This window comes from Pagrus pagrus (assembly GCF_965226575.1).
Source record: "Pagrus pagrus genome assembly, chromosome: 2".
NCBI lineage: Eukaryota > Metazoa > Chordata > Actinopteri > Spariformes > Sparidae > Pagrus > Pagrus pagrus.
In genome coordinates this window covers 11805028-11825134 of record NC_140186.1, presented here as the reverse complement: position 1 = coordinate 11825134, position 20107 = coordinate 11805028, and the positions used below count along the sequence as shown (strand labels likewise).

The window sequence follows — 20107 nt, the reverse complement described above, 5'->3', positions numbered from 1 at the left end:
AACAAATACCCTAGGTGACAGAGCCTTCGCCATTGCCGCCCCTACCCTCTGGAACTCCCTCCCCCTGGCCATCCGTGACTCTGATTCACTGCCGTCTTTCAAAAGTCATCTCAAAACCCATCTCTTCAACATCACTTACAAGACCTGACAAAATCATCTTCCACCCTCTTTCTTGCTTATTTTCCCTGTCTACTCTTTTATTTTCTGTATTGCTGTTTATCTACCTTTGTTTGAGTCCCTGTATGTGTATGTATGTATGTATTGTCTGTTTGTATCCTTTTGTTTGGTGTTTTTGTAAAGCGTCTTTGGGTACCTAGAAAGGCGCTATATAAAGCCTATGTATTATTATTGTTATTATTATTATCATAATTCAGTCATCCACTTCTCTGACTTAACCTTTCAGTGTTTCCAGGGTGAAAAGACATAAGTCAATGGGTTCAGATGGAACAATTATGCAACAATACAGTATTTTAAGGCTTTTTCAATTTGTGTTTTTGTTAATCACCCTCACATTTGTGTGGAAATAAAGTGCTTTTATTCACTGTGTTCACTACAGATAATAAAAACAGCTACAAGCAGCAAATTCATTATCTTAAAAACTGATGACTGAATGTTGTATTTATAGCGCTTTCATTTACAACACTCAGCGTGAAATTGAAACTGATAGTCAACAGATTTAAATCAGCAAGGAGCCTTGAGAAGAGATTGTGAGGGCCATTATCATTGAGGACGCTGAGTTCAAGTCCTCAGTACTTTCACTTTTATACGTTTAAGCAACCTGAGCTTTAAACTTATAGATGGTGGGTATCTTATACGCTGACTGCAGCATTTTTAGACAAAATGATTCAATTTCACTACTTTCATGCCAACAAAATGATACATTTAATAAACATTACTATATTATTATACCTGGACAGTCGGGCAGAGGGAGAGAAGGCTTTAAAACACCGATTGTCAATCAATAAAACTTTCATTTGTAACACCTTTGTGATATTGAAAGTGTTTTACAGATGACAGACAAGCTGATAATAAGACAATAAATGCACACAGTCAAACAATTTGAGACTAACTGACAGGAGAAATACTGAAACTGAACAAGTTGTGAACGCAGCAGTGACAAAACATCAGTTTTTAAGTTGATAAGGTGAACTTGTTAGCAAACTGTTTCTTATTTGTACATCATTCTCCAACTCCTGAGGGAAATATTTGGGTCTTTAGCTGCTCAGTGCTCCTTTATAGTCACCAGCTAGGCGCTAATTATGTCTGTTTGCTGTTTGATCCTGAGTTGGTACAGTGGTGTACAATTTATTTCAGATTTTTCCACTACAAACAGCTACCAGGTGTATCCGAAAACGATGCCATGGGAGTGCTGATTAAAAGAAATATATATATTATATTTGGCGGACCCTGCCACCTTTCTAGCTTCAAACAGTGTTCAGGGGACCTTATTTTCCTCAGAGAACAGTGTGTTTATTCAGTTATGGACAAACATACTAGTGGCGCCAGAAGAAAAGCCAGAAGACTGCCGAAGTCATTGATACACATCCTCCAGGAAATGTGATTATATGTTATCAATTTGACAGCATCCATTTAAAGGTGCAATATGTAAGAATTGGGCACCTGTCGAATTCATACTCAAACAAATAGGAGGCAGCATGTAACCCGAGTAACCGCTAACTGCTAGCTGGCGTTATAATTCAGTCATCCACTTCTCTGACTTAACCTTTCAGTGTTTCTAGGGTGAAAAGACATAAGTCAATGGGTTCAGATGGAACAATTATGCAACAATACAGTATTTTAAGGCTTTTTCAATTTGTGTTTTTGTTAATCACCCTCACATTTGTGTGGAAATAAAGTGCTTTTATTCACTGTGTTCACTACAGATAATAAAAACAGCTACAAGCAGCAAATTCATTACCTTAAAAACTGATGACTGAATGTTGTATTTATAGCGCTTTCATTTACAACACTCAGCGTGAAATTGAAACTGATAGTCAACAGATTTAAATCAGCAAGGAGCCTTGAGAAGAGATTGTGAGGGCCATTATCATTGAGGACGCTGAGTTCAAGTCCTCAGTACTTTCACTTTTATACGTTTAAGCAACCTGAGCTTTAAACTTATAGATGGTGGATATCTTATACGCTGACTGCAGCATTTTTAGACAAAATGATTCAATTTCACTACTTTCATGCCAACAAAATGATAAATTAATAAACATTACTATATTATTATACCTGGACAGTCGGGCAGAGGGAGAGAAGGCTTTAAAACACCGATTGTCAATCAATAAAACTTTCATTTGTAACACCTTTGTGATATTGAAAGTGTTTTACAGATGACAGACAAGCTGATAATAAGACAATAAATGCACACAGTCAAACAATTTAAGACTAACTCACAGGAGAAATACTGAAACTGAACAAGTTGTGAACACAGCACTGACATAACATCAGTTTTTAAGTTGATAAGGTGAACTTGTTAACAAACTGTTTCTTATTTGTACATCATTCTCCAACTCCTGAGGGAAATATTTGGGTCTTTAGCTGCTCAGTGCTCCTCTATAGTCACCAGCTAGGCGCTAATTATGTCTGTTTGCTGTTTGATCCTGAGTTGGTACAGTGGTGTACAATCTATTTCAGATTTTTCCACTACAAACAGCTACCAGGTGTATCCGAAAACGATGCCATGGGAGTGCTGATTAAAAGAAATATATATATTATATTTGGCGGACCCCGCCACCTTTCTAGCTTCAAACAGTGTTCAGGGGACCTTATTTTCCTCAGAGAACAGTGTGTTTATTCAGTTATGGACAAACCTACTAGTAGTAAAAGGCAAAAGACTGCCGAAGTCAATGATACGCATCTTCCAGGAAATGTGATTATGTGTCATCAATTTGACAGCACCCATTTAAAGGTGCAATATGTAAGAATTGGGCACCTGTCGAATTCATACTCAAACAAATAGGAGGCAGCATGTAACCCGAGTAACCGCTAACTGCTAGCTGGCGTTAGCTACAATCCTCAGTTAACCATGCAGCTAGCAGTCGTATCAGCTGGCTTTGCCCGGACTGGGAGCTTCGAGATCTGTGTTGGACTTGTTTACACTATCACCTCTTGAGGTACAAATTGTCTAGGGGCTAGCTGGTTAGCATGCTAACTTTAATAGATATGTTTGAAACACAATGAATAAATGTCTGCGACATAACAAAACTGTTATTTCTTCACATTCTGTAACCTTTTATTGTTTTAAACTAAAATCCTTACATATTGCACATGTGATAGTTGTGGAGATATTTCAGTGTGGATCTCAGTGGCGGACTAACAGACTGATCCACACACTGCTAGTATAGTAAAGGTAAACACATTATTTCTGATTTCTCTTCAAGTGTTGAAAGGTGCTTGAAGCGGACTTGTGACCTCTATTTCTAAAACCCCACATAAAAATCTTTTGAAATTGTGAAACAGGATAACAAGGGTTAAAATAAGATAACCCTGTTTAAAAGACTTACTCAATCCGGACCCACCCTTTGAATATTTCAGCACTGTGAATTATTGTAAATCATAATGTCTATTCAAAGCTTTTCTTTCACAGGGCTGAAAGAGTCACTTCTGTGTCTGTTCAGGTAAGAAACAGAAGGATTAACTTCCTTTGTAGTGCAGACAATGCAGAGTGACACGGGCCGCTCTGTAACAAAAGCAGAGGTCAGAGTTTCACAGGGAGGATCTTCGTCTCAGGCAAAAAGACGCTTGAGTGGGTGCTATCTGAATCATCTCCTGGATTCACTTTGGATATTTCAGAATCTGAATCAGAAATCAGTCAGTCTCCTCTTCAACACTTCATTCCCTCTCCAGATGAGAACGTTTCTTCCATTTTGTCTCTGTGACAAAAGACAGCGATGTAACAAAAGCTGCTGTCTCGCCGAAGACGGCATAAAAAAAATCATTCTTTGGGCAGTATGATGCGTTTGAAAACCACTGTTCAAGACACTGTCAATAGCTGCAGTACATTGATATGTGTATGAATTCTCCTGTCTGTCTCTCTTTCTCTTTCTCTATCCCTCTCTCCCCACCTCTTTCTCACTGTGTTTCACCTTTATCAGTTTGTTCTGTATCTTCTCGCTCCACCAGGGGACCTATGATTTATGGGCACATCTGTCAGCCACAATAAAGCAGTCTCTAATGAAGCCCAGGAAGGTGACCTTTGTGTGTACAGTACATAGTACACAGTGAGTATGTATGTGTGTGTATGTGTGCTTGTCTCAAACGTGCATCTTTGCACACGTATGCTCTGTGACAAAGGTTACGAGGGTGCGTGCTTACGAGCCGAATGGAGAGCAATCAATGATGAGCTCTAAAAATGCCGGATGCATGACAAACAGAGAGAGAACGCAACAAAACGGTGGATGTTTGAGGAAAGACGAGGGGCAAGCTGCAGAAAACTGGAATTGTTTGATAGAGGAACACTCTCATTGCACCACAAACAAATGTAGGCCACATATTCCACCGGGAACCGAGCAGCCATCAGGAGGACAAGCCTCACTTCCAGCTATCTGGCTAATACAATAGGAGGATGAATAAGGGGAGAGGAGCAGTATAGCAGACCGTTTTATGGGAAATATTGTGCAGAGTGGACGCCAGCAGAAGCTTTAATCACCTCACTTCCACTGGCTTAGGATGCTTCATTATGATATCATCCTCAAAGAGAAGAAAAGGGCGTCTGGGACAGAGAGAAATGGGGAGCTGGAGTTAAAGGCAGAGAAAGAGGCTCACAGAAGATGAAAAACGATTGTGAAAAGAGAAGAGCACAGAAATGGTTGAAATTCATTCAAAGCCTCCGACAGAGCAGTTTTGAAGCCTGGGTGATGAAGAGTTATGTGATCACCAGCCTCCACTAATTACCCACTCCACAATCTCAAAATATGATCTGTAAATAGTAATTAACACTCATTCCCCATGATAAAAGTGTATCTAACGGGCCACAAATGATCTGCGAGTGGATAGATTTTTATCCCGGATAATTGTAATGGCTTCTGTCCAAGGACTGTAGCATCTGCAGGCCTTCTATAAGGGTTTCTATATGAGCTGAAAAAGCTGATGTGTTTGTGAAGCTAGAACTGGGTCACTGCAAGCAGAGCTCAAATCCCAATACCAGGACAGCAACTTATCTGTGGGACTTCAATTATAGCTCAAACATGTTGCTGCTGCCCCGAATTCCCTCCAGAATCCGAGGATGCCATTACTGAGCCACACACGACGAGTGTTTACACTTTGAACACGTCGGCAGTGACATCCAAACAGGAGTAAGTCATGGCAAGAGAGAGTCTAATGCTTTCTGCTTAAGAATACCCACCGCAGTATCCTCAAACATTAAGATTTTTAGATTAGGCAATTATCCAACTGTAGGTAAACATGGCCTCTCTTAAATTTGATTTAGGAATCAATAAAGATCTGCAGGTTAAATACCTAACCTTATCAATTCAATTCAGTCTGACAGTGACCTTGAAAAAGAGCTTGAACGCACGATTGCTCTTTTTCTAAGTAGCAAAATCCAGTAAACATTTCAGACAGCACTAAAAAAAAAACCTTTAAAATCTTCTTCTTCAGTGTCCCTGCAGCCTGTTTGCTCGCCCAGAGTACCAGCTTCATTATGTTTCAACATCTCAGCGTGAGTCAGGGGAGGCCCTCGGGCTGTAACGGGGGACTCCTGCTTCCTCTCTCGGACTCAGTCTTTAATTTTAGCTTCTGACACAGCCGGGGAGATTCCTTGTTAAGTGGTAACACTTGAGAGATTATTATTTCGCTCTCAAGCTGTGTATTAGTGCTGAACCGTCACGGTCATGTTTCAAAGATTTAATCACTAGCATAACTATTAACAGCACATCGTTACAGGCTATAAATTATGATGTTTAAGACATGAAAGAAGAATTACAAAATGGAAACATGACTCTACACTTTATTTTTAAGCTTTGACAGATACATTATGCATTTAATCATGATGGAATCACTATTAATTTGCATGTTAGATAAACAAGCAAAGAGCATTAACGATGAGACTGAGCTGCAGAGAAGGACTGCTGATCACTTCTTTTAGGACTTTAAACAAAATTGAAAATTACTACACTGGCAATCGGTCAATTTGTGTGGAAAGCAAAATGTGCATTACTGTGCTTTTTATTTTTAGGGACAATATTGTTTGTTTTGTGAGTTTTGTCAACAAATCCCATGAAAACACCAAAGCCTGACATATCTCGTTCCTCAATCTGCATGATCCTGCAAGTGCGTTAAATGTGTATTAATCCACAGCTGAAAATAGTCCCTAACAAATGTGCTGTTTATTCACTGTTGAGTAACGTTTGTTTGAACATTGCAGCACCCAGGTGTTGTAGGAAATAATAAATTATATATTTGTGACCCACTTTTGAACAATTTATGTCTTCAGCAGGAACTAATGTGCTTAAGACTGAGTGCCACAGACCTGCAGCGTAGCCAGAAATATTCATTTAGGTGGGCCTGTGAGATATAAGGTGTGCGTGAACCAAAGCAAAAAGTAACATGTAGATCAACCTGGACAGTTTTTCCCTCCTTATTTGAAGATCAAGGTGAGCTGCAACATTATTTCTGCTTTCCATACTTGCTTTAAAGCACAACTGTTGCAGCAATGTCAAAACCTGACTTGTGGCGACTGCAATGGCCTACTCACCAAACATCTGCTTGTCGTCTATTGCTGAAGATCCGCAATGATAACAGCGGCATCGTGTCCCGGGGCCGTGGCTGGAGTGGTCGGTTTTGGTTAAGAGGCGCTGTTGCGTGGAGGATCCCTGACACTGCTGTTGTCTGCAAATATGTAGCTGGAACCAGTCGCCGGTTAGCAGTAAGACAGTAAACAAGGAGAAAAGGCCCCATCTTCTCATCTAATCACCAGAAAGCGAAGAAGTTTATTTCCAAAAATGTGGAAATGTTCTTGCACGACTAATATTTGTAAAAAGCTTCTCTTTTTGACAGTTGACGGTAGAGATGAGGAGAAAGTTGGAAATAAAATGCAACAAAAGTCCAAGCAGATTCCAACTCAGTACATTTCCAAGACTAACACCAATAGACCACTGAGTCAACAGTATCCTCCACTGCTTGATATCTTTTCCTGTATAAGAATATAGAGTGTAAGGCATGTGTTAATTAAAATATCCTTGGAGGGCATGGAGCACACAGCCAGTGAGGTGAATATTGAAAGCTGTCCTCTGGTAACTACAGCAGTGGGTGGTATTTGTCCATGTGCCTTTGAAATCCCTCTCCATGCTCCTTGTCACTGGAATAAATCTCCCCCTGTGCTAACCACACCGCCTGTGGCCGAATCTAATCTGCACTTCCAAATGGGAACCAGGCATAACGACACAGTGGGTAGGGGGTTATTAAAAATTGAAACACAGCTAATTAAAGCCGGGGTGAAAGAATCAGAAGTAAGGCTGGTGACCGAGCAGACAGCAATGGACATGGAGTCCGTGCACAAAGGAGAAACTGACCGAGACTGGAATAGGAAGGAGAGGAGGAAGAGAGAGACACATTAATCTACCTGAGGCTGAATTTGGTATTTAATATGAGTCTACGGATTAGTGAGGACAGTTTTGACACCCATCCATCAGAATTTCGTGTTAGACATGTCTTAAAGGGACAGTTCACCCCAAAATTAAAAATACATATTTTTCCCTCTCACTGGTAGCGCTAAGCATCCATCGAGAGTTGCAGAGTTTTGGAGATAGCGGCCTTCGAGATGTCTGCTTTCTCTTAATTATCATGGAACTAGAGGCACTCGCTAAAAAAAATGTCGGCAATGTCTCTTAACAGAAATCATTGTTCAGGATAATCCACAGAACTTGTTTTGAGCGGTTTCATGTAGGAACTAACGTCCTTCTCCTGCTACCACAGGAAATGTGCCATCTACTCATGGACCAAAAGGCTTGATAATTGTAACAAGGGCTATATCCACATGTTGACTTCACCTCTCTTGAAAACTTGCAGACTTTGCAGGCACATTCGCAGGAAGTCGGCATGTGCCGAGGGCTGTCCAAACCCACAATTCGTTTGGTCCTCAAGGGGCCTAAAGCTAACGTTCTGCAGAGATAAAGACAGTCCACTTCACTGGACATCGCTGACGTTATTACCCACAATTCATTGCAATACGGATGTGACGTTGAAGAACTTAATATGAATGTGTGAAACTATTATTTTATTAAAAAGTTATTTGAATCATGTCGGCCAGAAATAATACTCAGCCACATAATATTACAGAAATATGTAGAAGTACAGGTCACAGAGGTAATCAAATATAATGAATAATCATCTGGATTCATAATATTTATAACCTTATGCCATGAAACCTTAAGTTAGGCATCCAGAGTCAATATGTGGAACATTTTTGGACCTTCACCTCACCCCTTTTGATATTGTACTCCATGGGAGAGGTAAGCAACATTGCTGTCAGACTTTCCATGTTTTAGCCTTGCTGTTAAAATACATTTATAAGTTTGCTTGATTTTGTTATTTTTGATCAGAATAAATGGAGATCTCCATGAAAGATATCCTGGACCGAGCTTCTTCATCGCAACACAACACTTAGGGTAGACACCACCGGTTACATCAGCTAACTAAGCTAGCTAATGTTACAGCTCAGCCGCCAAAAGGATGCCAATGTTTATACGCCGGGTTGTTGCGAGCACGAGCCTCTCGCCCATGAGCATGCTTACAGTAGAAAGAAACTAGTTCCTAAAGAAATGCTGACAACAAGGTCTGCGGATTATCTTGAGTAACTGGGTCAAAGAAAAACTGCTGTTAAGTTTTTCAAATGTACTTTTTGGTGCTTTGAGCACCACAAGCCAAGGACGATATCTCCAAAACTCAGCAGCTCACACCAAATCAATGTAGATGGATTAATAACACCATGGTAAGAGAAAAAATGTGTATTTTTGATTTATGGGTGAATGGTCCCTTTAAATAAGACACTATTTATGTAATGAGGTCACGGGGATTCACTGCTACTTCCAGAAACACTCACAGACTCTTGTTTTTACACAAATCTGAGCAGGTAGGATGGGACAGATATAAGAACAACTCAGACACTGTGTCCTCTGATCCCAGTGGATCAAGGAAAAGGCATTAGGATTAGGCGCTTCAGTCTGCGCAGTCTTACAGGTTGTGACATTTCATAGCACAGAGATTATGACTACAGAGGACTCTTTTCCCCTGCTATCTCGTCCTGATACTAACAGGAAGTGGCATGCTTGTTAAGACAATAAAAGCAGTCGCCTGAAATCAGTGTTAACCCAGTCAGGGGAGTAAATGCGCACTGAAAGGACGTTTTGGCCATCAAATAATGGTTTTTCGGAAATATGCCTATGTGTATGAAGCATTTTAGTCAAAGCAAAGCTGATTGAAAAAATATTATTACATTAATTTGTTAATGTAGGAACATTATCTGACAAAACTCAGAAGAGCTCCACAATTAACCTGGGAACTTTAATTGAATCAGATGAGCAGATGAGTATAGGGTCTAGGCTTGCACCCAACAATCACCTCCATTACTGATTCATTTTTGGATTTATTTTTAATCATCGGTTAATAATTTGGTCTATAAAACATCAGACAACAGTAAAATGTCTTAGAAAGCAAAGTTTATGTCATCAGATGTCTTGTTCTGTCCGAACAACAGTCCCAAAAACCAAAAATACTCAGTTAATGATAATATAAGACAAATAAAGACGACAGATCCTCAGAGGCTGGAACTACATAATATTCGACATGTTTGCTTGAATAATGACTTCAATGATTAATCATTATCAAAATAGCTGCTGATTTATTTTCTGTCGATTAATAATTAAGCAACTAATCATTGCAGCTCTAATTGCTTCTTTGCCTCAAAATCTTTAATCTTTAATGATTTGCTAACTGCCAATCAGTATAAAAGGACCCACAAGGCCTGAATCCAATCAGAAGCATGAAAAGACAAAATCACCAATAAAAAATAAATCCTCATATGATTGCTGTCTTTATTTTGTATACACTTTTTCCACATATATAATTTTTCTAAGCACCTGTCTGTTGCCTAATCATTATTAAATGTCTCTGTGTTGATTTGAAATTAATCCTGAGCTTTCTTGAGGTTTTTAAACCCTGCTTCAAAACTAAAAACCCTTCTATACCTTCAGTACACTTGCAGGTATCTTCACTTGTCTAACAAATGTGACTTTAATCATTTCAAATGACCGTCTTTGGCTGACATGAGGCATCCATGTTTGTTTGTTTTTTTCTGCACCATTAGGCGCCAAGTCAGACGTATCTGAGCTTTAGGAAACGTGTCTTGGTCTTAATTGGATGTCAGCTTGGATGTTAACGCTAAGTTGGAAACTTGTAATTGAGAAAACTTAAAGTGCCAAAAAATGAACCAGAAAACACTGTGTGGGCGTTTGGAGCCCGGCATCTCACTTACTTTCTGGTGCCATTTTTGAAAATCAGGACTACTGGCATCTTCTCTTTGATTTAGTTTATGTATTCATTCTTGGCATCCTGAAAACCTGACTTATATAAACCTTTTTTTTAAAAATTAGCTGCTGTCTGTTTTAGTGTCTCCAGGCACTCAGATCTCACTCTGGTACCTGACAGTAACAATGGGAAATAGACCATTTCGGTAACACTTTTAATGAAGGTCATGTTTATAAGCTATTATACGCACATTCATAATGAATGCTTATAATCATGCAGGACAACTTAACAAGGTTAAAAAAGGGTCATGCATCATATTATTGATGTTTGTAACACAATATGTTCTTTCAAAAATGTAGACTTTATAATCTGTTACGACAAGTTAGAGCAATTCTGTACATGTCTTTATTACTGGTCATAAGTTATGATAGTTAATGTACTGTATCCTGCATTATAATGCATTATAGACATGGGCTGACTAGAAAGCGTTACCAATTCGTCTTTTAAACACTTTGTCACTTTGGCACGTAGTTATAAAGCATTATGAAAACTGATCCTATAATACATTAGTTCCACCACTGATAACACTTTGTAAGCCTTGTTATAAGTTGTCATGCATGAGTATAAATAATTCGTTTTTCAAAGCCTTATACATGTGTGTTGATTGATTGTTAATTAAACATTAGTTAAGTTATTTCACTGTTAACAAAAACAATGAAATGCTTTATAAACCATTTATTAAACCATTATTATTGTAAAGGTTTATAAACATCAGTTGCAACTGTATAACGGACATCAAAATGCTTACAGATGAACTACACAGTATATTGACCATTAACATCAGTTGCAACTGTGCTTAATAAATGGTTTATAAATGTAATTGTTGGTTAACAGTGAAGCAACTATTAACTAAAGTTTAGTTAACTATAAATTTACCATTTATCAATGATGGTTATCATGAAGATTTCCTCTGTCCATACAGATAAAAGTAAAACCATCCTGTACTCTGTTTGAGCCGTGCTATTTAGTGCATTCATGCAAAAACCTGCATTGATCATAAAATCTTCTTGTCCAGGCCCAGATGCAAACTTTGTTCATTTAGTCTCACTGTCAATCAAAAGAAATAGTTGGAAGCTAACTAGTCTCCAAACAAACTTCATGCCCTCGTTAGAGATCAGAAACAGTCTCGTTAAGTTTGACACTGATTTAGCAAGCGCAGCCGACAGCCTACTGTACCTTTACTCTCTGCTGCAGTCTGTCACGGCCTTACATCTTCTGTGGACTGTGCTGATGTCGCCTGCTGCTCTCACGTCCCCTGACATGTGCACTTGGCTGCCATACAAACACCATTGCTTCTTGAGATACTGATGCACGTGATCTTTTAATGATCCTGGTTGCAGAAATGTAATATAATATTTATATAATATAAATATGATGAACCTTTTATATCTACAGAGCACGGGGTCTGTAATGTTGCACCATGTCCTTACTGTAGCCCAAAACGGACAAACCAAATACTCATTCACTTTTGGCATTTTTTTAGTGGCCACTGCAGAGGAAGGTGAGGCGAGGGTTATTCAATTGGTTGCAACGTCATCACTAGATGCCACTATATCATACACACAGCAACCTTTCAATCATTTTGTCAAGTAAACAAACCTCAAAAAAGAAGCTTAAACATCATCAGGACAGGGCAGCTATACCTGCCTGAAGTCAGCCCAATCGCCAGGATATAATGTTAGCAGGTAACTTTCTCCAAATCCATACGTCCAAGATTGAAATGATTATCGAACGTGGCATATCACATTCACATTATATGCCTTTTAGCCACCTTTCTTATGAGGGGGAGGAGGGGGTGGTGGTTACGTTATTACAAGCCAACAAGGCTGCCAAACAGCCGACCACATATTGAGACACCTGAGGACAATTCCAGCCATGTGGCCATAAAACTGGTTGATTTTTAAGGAGACCAGTGGGCATTTCCAGTTGTATGTGGCGACCAAAACAGGCTATTCTTTTATAGAGGAAGTCAGACCATCTCCATCCATGATCGTGGCAACCAAAACAGGTATTTTAAGCCAAACCATGATTTTTTCATCACCCTAACCTTGTAATTTTTGTAAGTAAACCTGACCAGAGCAATAGAAAATTCAACCTTATCTGTGGTTTTGCAAAAATTCACTTAGCCAACATTTATTCTGGCGACTAGGTTGCTGAAGTCCATCTCAAAGGGTCAGAAATGAAGAATATGTAAAGCTCAACTTAGATTTTTGTTGTTTTAATAGAAAACCAAAGAAGAACAGAGATTAAACAGCGCATGTATGCATACAGTCCCTTTTTGCACAACGTAATCACTCACTAAAAAAAATGTGCACGAAAAGAAAATACAGCAGTCTTATAAATATAGGGCCCCAAAACACCTCAGAAACGTATAACAAATGCACCAAATGCAATGAGATGTTGGTTTAATATATTTGCACAAATATTCTGACAGTAAGTAACATGTCGACCTCATGATCAGTGCCTTTTACTGAGAAGGTTCGGACTTCATTTTAGGTCATACGTTACATTTGTAACTAATATACATGCGTTTCACTATTATTGCCTTTGTTATTCAAAAATGGTTTTCTCTCTTTTTTGTAATAGCTATTTCTAGAAAATAAGTCTTGAGTTGTTCATTTTATATTTCTATTTCCTACCTTCTTTGATCACATACATCACAAATAGTTTGACTCTTTATGCTACAACACTCTGGTATACTTACAGGGATCGTCGCCCCCATTAATGTTTCACTTGGCATTGCAATCATGACGAGGGGAGGACAGTTTGACCTCTAGGAAAAGGGAGGAGTCCGACATTGGCTACCTCTGTGCTGTGCTACTCGAGGACGGAGGAGGGAGGGGGACGCACACAGCAGTTGGGCCGTCTGACATTTTGCAGCATTGACCTGAAAATGTTCTGCTGCCTCCTTTTGTTCTTCCTGCCATGTTGCGGCGAGTCGACGCCGGAGACTGACTTCCGGATTGAGGTCCGGACAATCAGTTTCCGCTCTTGCTCCTTGATTTTGCACTGCAAGTGGCTCTGGATGGCAAAACCGAGGGATTCTGGGTCCACGGAGGCGCCGTAGACCTCCCATGTCATCCCTTGTTCGTCCCAGACGACATCATGGACGCCCTTTCCTTTCTCCTTCCCTGACTGGTCATCCTCTTCCTTTTGTCTCTCCGGCTCTATTTTCTGCTTGCCGGACTTTGTCTCCTTCGTTTTACCCCCAGCTTTAGCCTTCTCTTTAGGACTCCCAGCTTTATTTTTAGTTGGACCTGACTTTGATGTAGTGCTTGTTGCTGTTGTTGTTGGCAGGGTCTGGCTGGGTTTGGTTGTAACAGCAGCCTGAGACAGCGCTGCATTGTTACTGTCAGCAGATCCTGGCTTGGTAGCAACGGCTGTCTCTGAGGGTGTTCCTGATTTGAGAGAGGGAGCTTTAGCAGGGGCTGTTTTCACTGCAGATGTCTGAACTCCTGCTTTAGATTGGGAGTTACCTGTCTCTGCTTTCTCCTTGTGGTTGCTGTGTTCGATGTTGATTTGATAAACTGGCTGGGTGTTGCAGAGAGACAGGCTGGGGTCTTTAGGCTTTGCTTCTAACCCTTTATCTTGCTGCTGGGGCAAAGCATCAGAGTGGAAAACAACACCGGCAGTCTGGTTTGGGCACATCTCCGCCTCAACAGTGAGTCTCTCTGACCTCGGATCAGAAGAGGCGGACAGAGTACTTATGTTCATCTGATGTAGCCCAACACTCCTGTCGACCTGGTAGACTACAGCCAGGCTCTGCACCTCCTCTCTGGGGACTGCACCACCACCGCTGGGCCTGCGGGTCATAGCGAAGGGCAGCAGGCTCGGACTTGTGGCCACAGCCTTGCTGCACGTGTTAGCCACCGCCTGAACCTCCATATCCTGACGCTGCTTGACCGGGGTGCATGACGGGGTTAAGGTCATCGTCGCAGCCTCTCTGTAGAGCTTGCAGAGCTGCTGCCCTTCAAAGGCAGCTGTGTCAGTCTGGCTGACTCTCTTAGCCACCTGCCCTTGTGCCGCCATGTTTGGTGAAGCCTGGGGCAGAGCGGAGGAGTCTGTCTGTGAAGACACTGGCTGATGTTTATCTGAGGAGACTTGTGGTTTCTTTACTGGTGGCAAATCCTTCTCTGGATGTGTTGAACTTGAATTCTTATTTGTAAACCCGGCCTCTGCATCTTTGCCGTTAGACGGAGGTGTATTGGAGCTAACTGGAGCTGCCGTAGCCTCCATACTTTGTTTAGGTTCGGGCGTCTCTTGCAGACTGACAGAGCTTTGTGAGCAGCTACGTATATGATCAGGCTCTGGAGCTTTCTGTGGTTCAGCAGTGTCCTTGTTTTTAGGAGCTGAAGCACTCCCTTTTTTATCGTTTTGTGGTTCTGATGCTGTATGCCTCAATTCACAGGCGTTGTTAAGATTTCTATTATTTGGAGAAACGTGTTTATTACTGTCCTCTCCTGCTGTGGCTTTGGATGAAGATGTCAGCTGTGCACTCCCCTCCTCTGCAGCACTTGGCCCTTTTATTCTGCAGTCGTTGGTCTGCACGTCGACCTTTGTTGCTGAAAGAGCAGGCAACACAGCAGCCTTACAGATTGCCTTTTCATCAGCCGGGCTTAACATTTTCACATTAGCGTTAGAATCCCTCTGGTCACATCCTGCCTCACCCACACCTTGGCCTGTTAAGGGCAGGGCTGGCATCGGTTTGTCTCCGCCTGTCACATGCTCTGATTTCTTTCCATTAGTCGGAACTGGTTTGTCTGACACGTCGCTGCTAACTGGTTCACCTCCCGCGGAGGCTGTTTTTTGGGTATGCTGGATGGTGTTAGTGGGAGAAGCAGTCAGAGGTGAGTTATCCTGTTTGTGGTCAGGAGATGCGAGGGTGGGGTTTGGACAAACCTGAGAGAGTTTGAGGTTGGGCTCTTTAGCCCAGTTGGCATTCGGCTCCTTATTGCCCAGCGTGTCCACCACAGCCAGCTGAGGCACCATCTGGACTGTCACTGTCCTTTTTGGGTTAGTTCCCATGCCGGATTCACTGTTTCAGTCTTTAAATATTGCCGTAATCCAAGGATGAAAACAGACGCACAATGCCAGTCACGCCGTGCGATTTCCTAAAGGAGGAGAACAAAACAGACTCAGTTTGTTTTCAACGATTGAGCTGAACTTTTCATTACCTTCAATCTTGAATTAGACAAAAAGAATCAGACCAGACTCACATAGCAGTCCAGGCCTATGTGAGCGTTATGTAAATGCAGTCTGACATTCCAGGTAGTTTCTTTGAGCAGTCGTTAACATGCATTTAAATAATCAGTGTTAGAATAAAGGCAAAGCGCCAGAACAATCAATAACCTGTATTTGCCTAATTGAACTACTGCTTTGAATTAAGATTAATATATATGTGATTCCATGGCTAATGATCAAATTAATCATAACATACATACGCTAACGACTTTACTATATGTCTTTTAGTCTACTTCTCTTTATACTGTGATTAATTGTAGATCTGTAAGATCTAGTGTGTGTTTCCTGTCTCTTACAGAGACTTGTGTTAAAATGCTCTGGAAATAAAGTAACTTACACTCACAACATTCAAATAATCATAGGAACGTATCATTGATATGTTGTTTAAGCTGTCATTAAAGAAGTTAAGCCTATATCAAACTAGTATAACCTGGGAGGAAATCCCTAAAGAGAATGGAAAAATGCTATCAGACTAAAGAAAAGCAAAGTTTATAAACCTGGAAGGAAAGTAAGCAAAGTACAGAAATAAAACATTGACATAGACAGGCTGAAAAAAGCCAACAGATAAAACATACTTTTTATTAAAATGATTACTTTTAACCCATGACACTCCCTCACCCCACCAAAACAACCACCTGACCCCAGTTTGCAATAACCATCAATGTTTTAAGGACGTCATCAATTTTAGGGACAATTTACATACTTTTTTATATGGACTATTTATAATATACATTATCTTTATATGTGATACTGCTATGACATGGATTACTGCAGAACAAAGTTGTGTTGTATTTGAATATACAGTGCAATAACAACAATCCAACTGGCACACTTTATGGCATTAATATACCGTGCAAGAGCAACAACGTCGATGTATCGATACACGTCGATTCTACATATTTGAAATGGCTTCAGCACTCATTTTCTGGAGTATCAATACACCAATACCAGCTGCACGCTCTCATTCTCTAGTCTCTCTGAAAGCAACAAAAACACAATATTTTTAAAGGCCTGACCTAACGAGAAAAAAAATGTTTCTTAAAAAAGTGTGATATTTAATATTTGATAGTCTTTCTGCTGTTTTCTGCTATTAGCCAAGAAAAAAGGTTGTATCTTGTCCTGGTACAGCCTCCAAATGTTTATCTTTTAAAAATCTCTGCACCAAATGGTGGAGTATCAATATTTTTCAAGATATTGAATCACAGTTAGAAATTCCAGTGACAACACTACTGTGCAAATCAATGATTCATTGAAACTGTCTAACATTTCTACAAAATAACCCTGCAGAATGCCAAACGTGCCGAGAGTGTTGCCTGAAAACAATTACTCATCTGTTTAAGACCTTTTCCTGTCACAGCATATTAACAGAAAAGGTTTGAAAGCCAAAGAGGCGTGTGTGTATGTGTGTGTATGTGTGTGTGTGTGTGTGTCTTCAGCTCTTTTGTCCCGTAATCAATCTTGTATAAATCCTAGTCATTGACCTACAGTTTCACAAATCTCCTCACACAGGCCTGATGAATGACTCCATCTCAGTCTGTCTCCTAAAAGTGTCAAAGCATCTGGGCCAATTCTGCAAGTAATGTGCCAGCACTCAGCAGACGTCTGAAATATCTGATCCTTCAGAGACAGACAAATGAATTGCGCTGTGATCAAGACTTCAGTCATACAGAGCAGCCACATCCAGAGAGGAGGAAGAGGCATCAGTCTTACAAGAAGAGAGCAGGTTGTCCATTTCCATTTACTGATGATAATCCATTCTGCATAATTCTGCAGCTCATCTGCTTTGTCTTTTGAGTTTTTCTCCCTTCTCACAACAAGAAGCATCATCACAAGTGCCCACAACAACAAACAAAAAACAGATTTTACACCAATCAGATCATATTTATGTCTAGAATGAGTGCTGTGAGTCTTATTCTAACAATAATCATCTACCTTTTTATGCACATGACGACCTGAAAGCATCATTTTTTGACGTGTGTCTTGAATAAAAAACAGAATAGGAGGCTTTTGTTTTGGGTCAGGGACAGGTGTAGCCCATTTGCGTGTGCTCTCCCACTAAGCATCTGCGTGTCTGTTGTCAAAGTGCAAATATTTATGGAAAGCGTAGCCTGACTGTAAATTAGACATCAACAATTAAAACGCCCTGGTGTCTGGGATTTTTTTTTTTTTTTTTTTTTTTTGCCTGCAGCAGTTTAGAAAGAGTGCATGCAGAATGTGAATTCATGCACAACGGCAAACATTGCAGACATTAAAGTGATGCACACGACCTATTCGGGCCAATTAAGATCTATGTCATGTTCTGTACCAGCCTACATCTGCGGTCCTGTCCCACCCCAACATCTCAGAGGCCACCGATATTTACTGATTTGATATGACCTTGCGGACAAATTGAACATCTGACACAAAGGAAAGCACAGTGTGATGAAGAGAGCAGGGTGGCTTACCTTCAGACTCGCTTTATGTCCCGTGTCGTTAGGGTGCCGTTTGCGCGTCGGTGTCAGTGAGATGAGGCTAAACCCTAGAAATGAATATGGAAAAAAGCAAACCCTGTGTCGGTGACACCAAGCCACGCCTTCCACCACAATATGGGTCTTAGAGGTATCGATCCTCCACAGCAAAGCGCAAAAATTCAAGCAGCCTGACTGACTGACCGTGCGCAATGAGTCACCGCCGTCCGACCGATGGATGCTGATGGGGACGGTGATGCTGCCTCTGAGGTCTTCACCAGCGTTTCCTCATGCCAAGAAAAAGTGCAGCTTTTTGCACAAAATAGACCTCTCATGGTGTGTGCAGCTATCCCAGACTGAGCTGGTCCACCGTGGTGCTGCAGAGTAAACCAGATGAATGGATGAATGGGGGGGTGTGAGGGTGGAGGGAGGCAGTGCTGTATCAGCCGCAGGCATCCACAGGAGCATCACTTGCAAATTGATTACTTTTAGATCCATGCAGCGTGATCATTTGTCTGCTTACAGGCAGCCTGTATCCAAGAGGATGTGTGGTTTATTCAGCTGTGCCTTTTTGTATCATTTAGAGTTGGATTCATGAGAAGAGGTGTGTGTTGTTTACAGGATGTGCCTGTGTGAAGTGATGCGTGAAGGAACATCAGGTTGTTTTTGAGGAGAATCTACCGACACCTTCACATTCTGAACTGCATTCGGGAAATGAGAGATTTTTCCTCTGAGGATTTAGGAGGTGTGCTGGATAAAATCCATTTATAAAATAGGTGTGCATTGATGGAATGTAACTAAGTACATTTACTCAACTGCTGTACTTAAGTAGAATCTTGAGGTATTTTTTCTGCTGCTTCATGCTTCTACTCCACTATATTTTGCAGGCAATATGCATTGCACTTTTTACTTTGCAGATTACATGCTCCATCTGAATGGAATCAGGTACCTTTCCATTCCAAACTCCATTTGGAAAATGAGAGATTTTCCTCTGAGTACTTTACTTAAGTACAATTTTGAGGTACTTGAGTATTTCCATTTTTTTGCTACTTCATACTTCCACTCCACTATATTTGCAGGAAAATAATGTACTTTTTACTCACTACATTTATTTGATACATTTAGTTACTAGTTACTTTGCAGATTACATGCTGCATCTGAATGGAATCAGGTACCTTTCCATTCCAAACTCCATTTGGAAAATGAGAGATTTTTCCTCTGAGGTTTTAAGAGGTCTGGTAAATAAAATACCTTTACAATTAATTAGGATTTCAAACAGGTGTGCATTGATGGAATGTAACTAAGTACATTTACTCAAGTACTGTGATTAAGTATCATTTTGAGGTACTTGTACTTGAGTATTTCCTTTTTCTGCTACTTCATACTTCCAGTCCACAACATTTGGAGGTAATTATTGTACTTTTTGCTACAAAGCAAAAATAAACAAGTAAGTAAACAGATAGCAAAGTTACAGGAAAGCTGGTTCTGTCATAGAAAAGGTGCAGAGACAGGCAGGTTTAGGAAACCCCTGTAATATAGAAGGTGAGTGTAGGTCCAGTATAAGTAAGGGTCCCAAACTTTATACAGTAGTGAACCTCAGCTGAGGAGCATAGTGATATCTGATGTCTTCACTGGGAATAACCTCCATTAGCCTGGACTATCACATTGTTTTGAAAGATCAACATCATTGATTCCATGCATGCAAGGGGGAAAAAAATCATTTTTTCAATAAAAACTTATTGCTGGATATTGTAAATGTGTTTCTTTCTATGTTGCTTGCTCATGTAGAATTGTCAAAGGTGGAGGCCAAGAGATGACTCAGACGTCTCAAGAGAAATCTGAGGGTCACAGGATGATTAAGAAGATATTACATATTCACTATCTATTAT

The 20107-nt window shown here is 40.5% G+C and overlaps 1 protein-coding gene across 1 annotated transcript; it reads right to left on the bottom strand.

The window, feature by feature from the left end:
• Window positions 1-12732: 12732 nt before the first annotated feature.
• gprin3b (GPRIN family member 3b) lies at window positions 12733-18573 on the bottom strand. Its single transcript, XM_084368762.1, has 2 exons — window positions 18216-18573; window positions 12733-15641 (listed from the first exon to the last, which is right to left on the bottom strand). The coding sequence occupies exon 2, from the start codon at window positions 15553-15555 to the stop codon at window positions 13348-13350; it is 2208 nt and encodes a 735-aa protein (XP_084224888.1). The 5' UTR covers window positions 15556-15641; window positions 18216-18573; the 3' UTR covers window positions 12733-13347.
• Between the last annotated feature and the right edge of the window lie 1534 nt (window positions 18574-20107).

Bases quoted from the DNA above. Each gene is read 5' to 3' on its own strand.
- gprin3b (XM_084368762.1), bottom strand. From the start codon at position 15,555: ATGGGAACTAACCCAAAAAGGACAGTGACAGTCCAGATGGTGCCTCAG.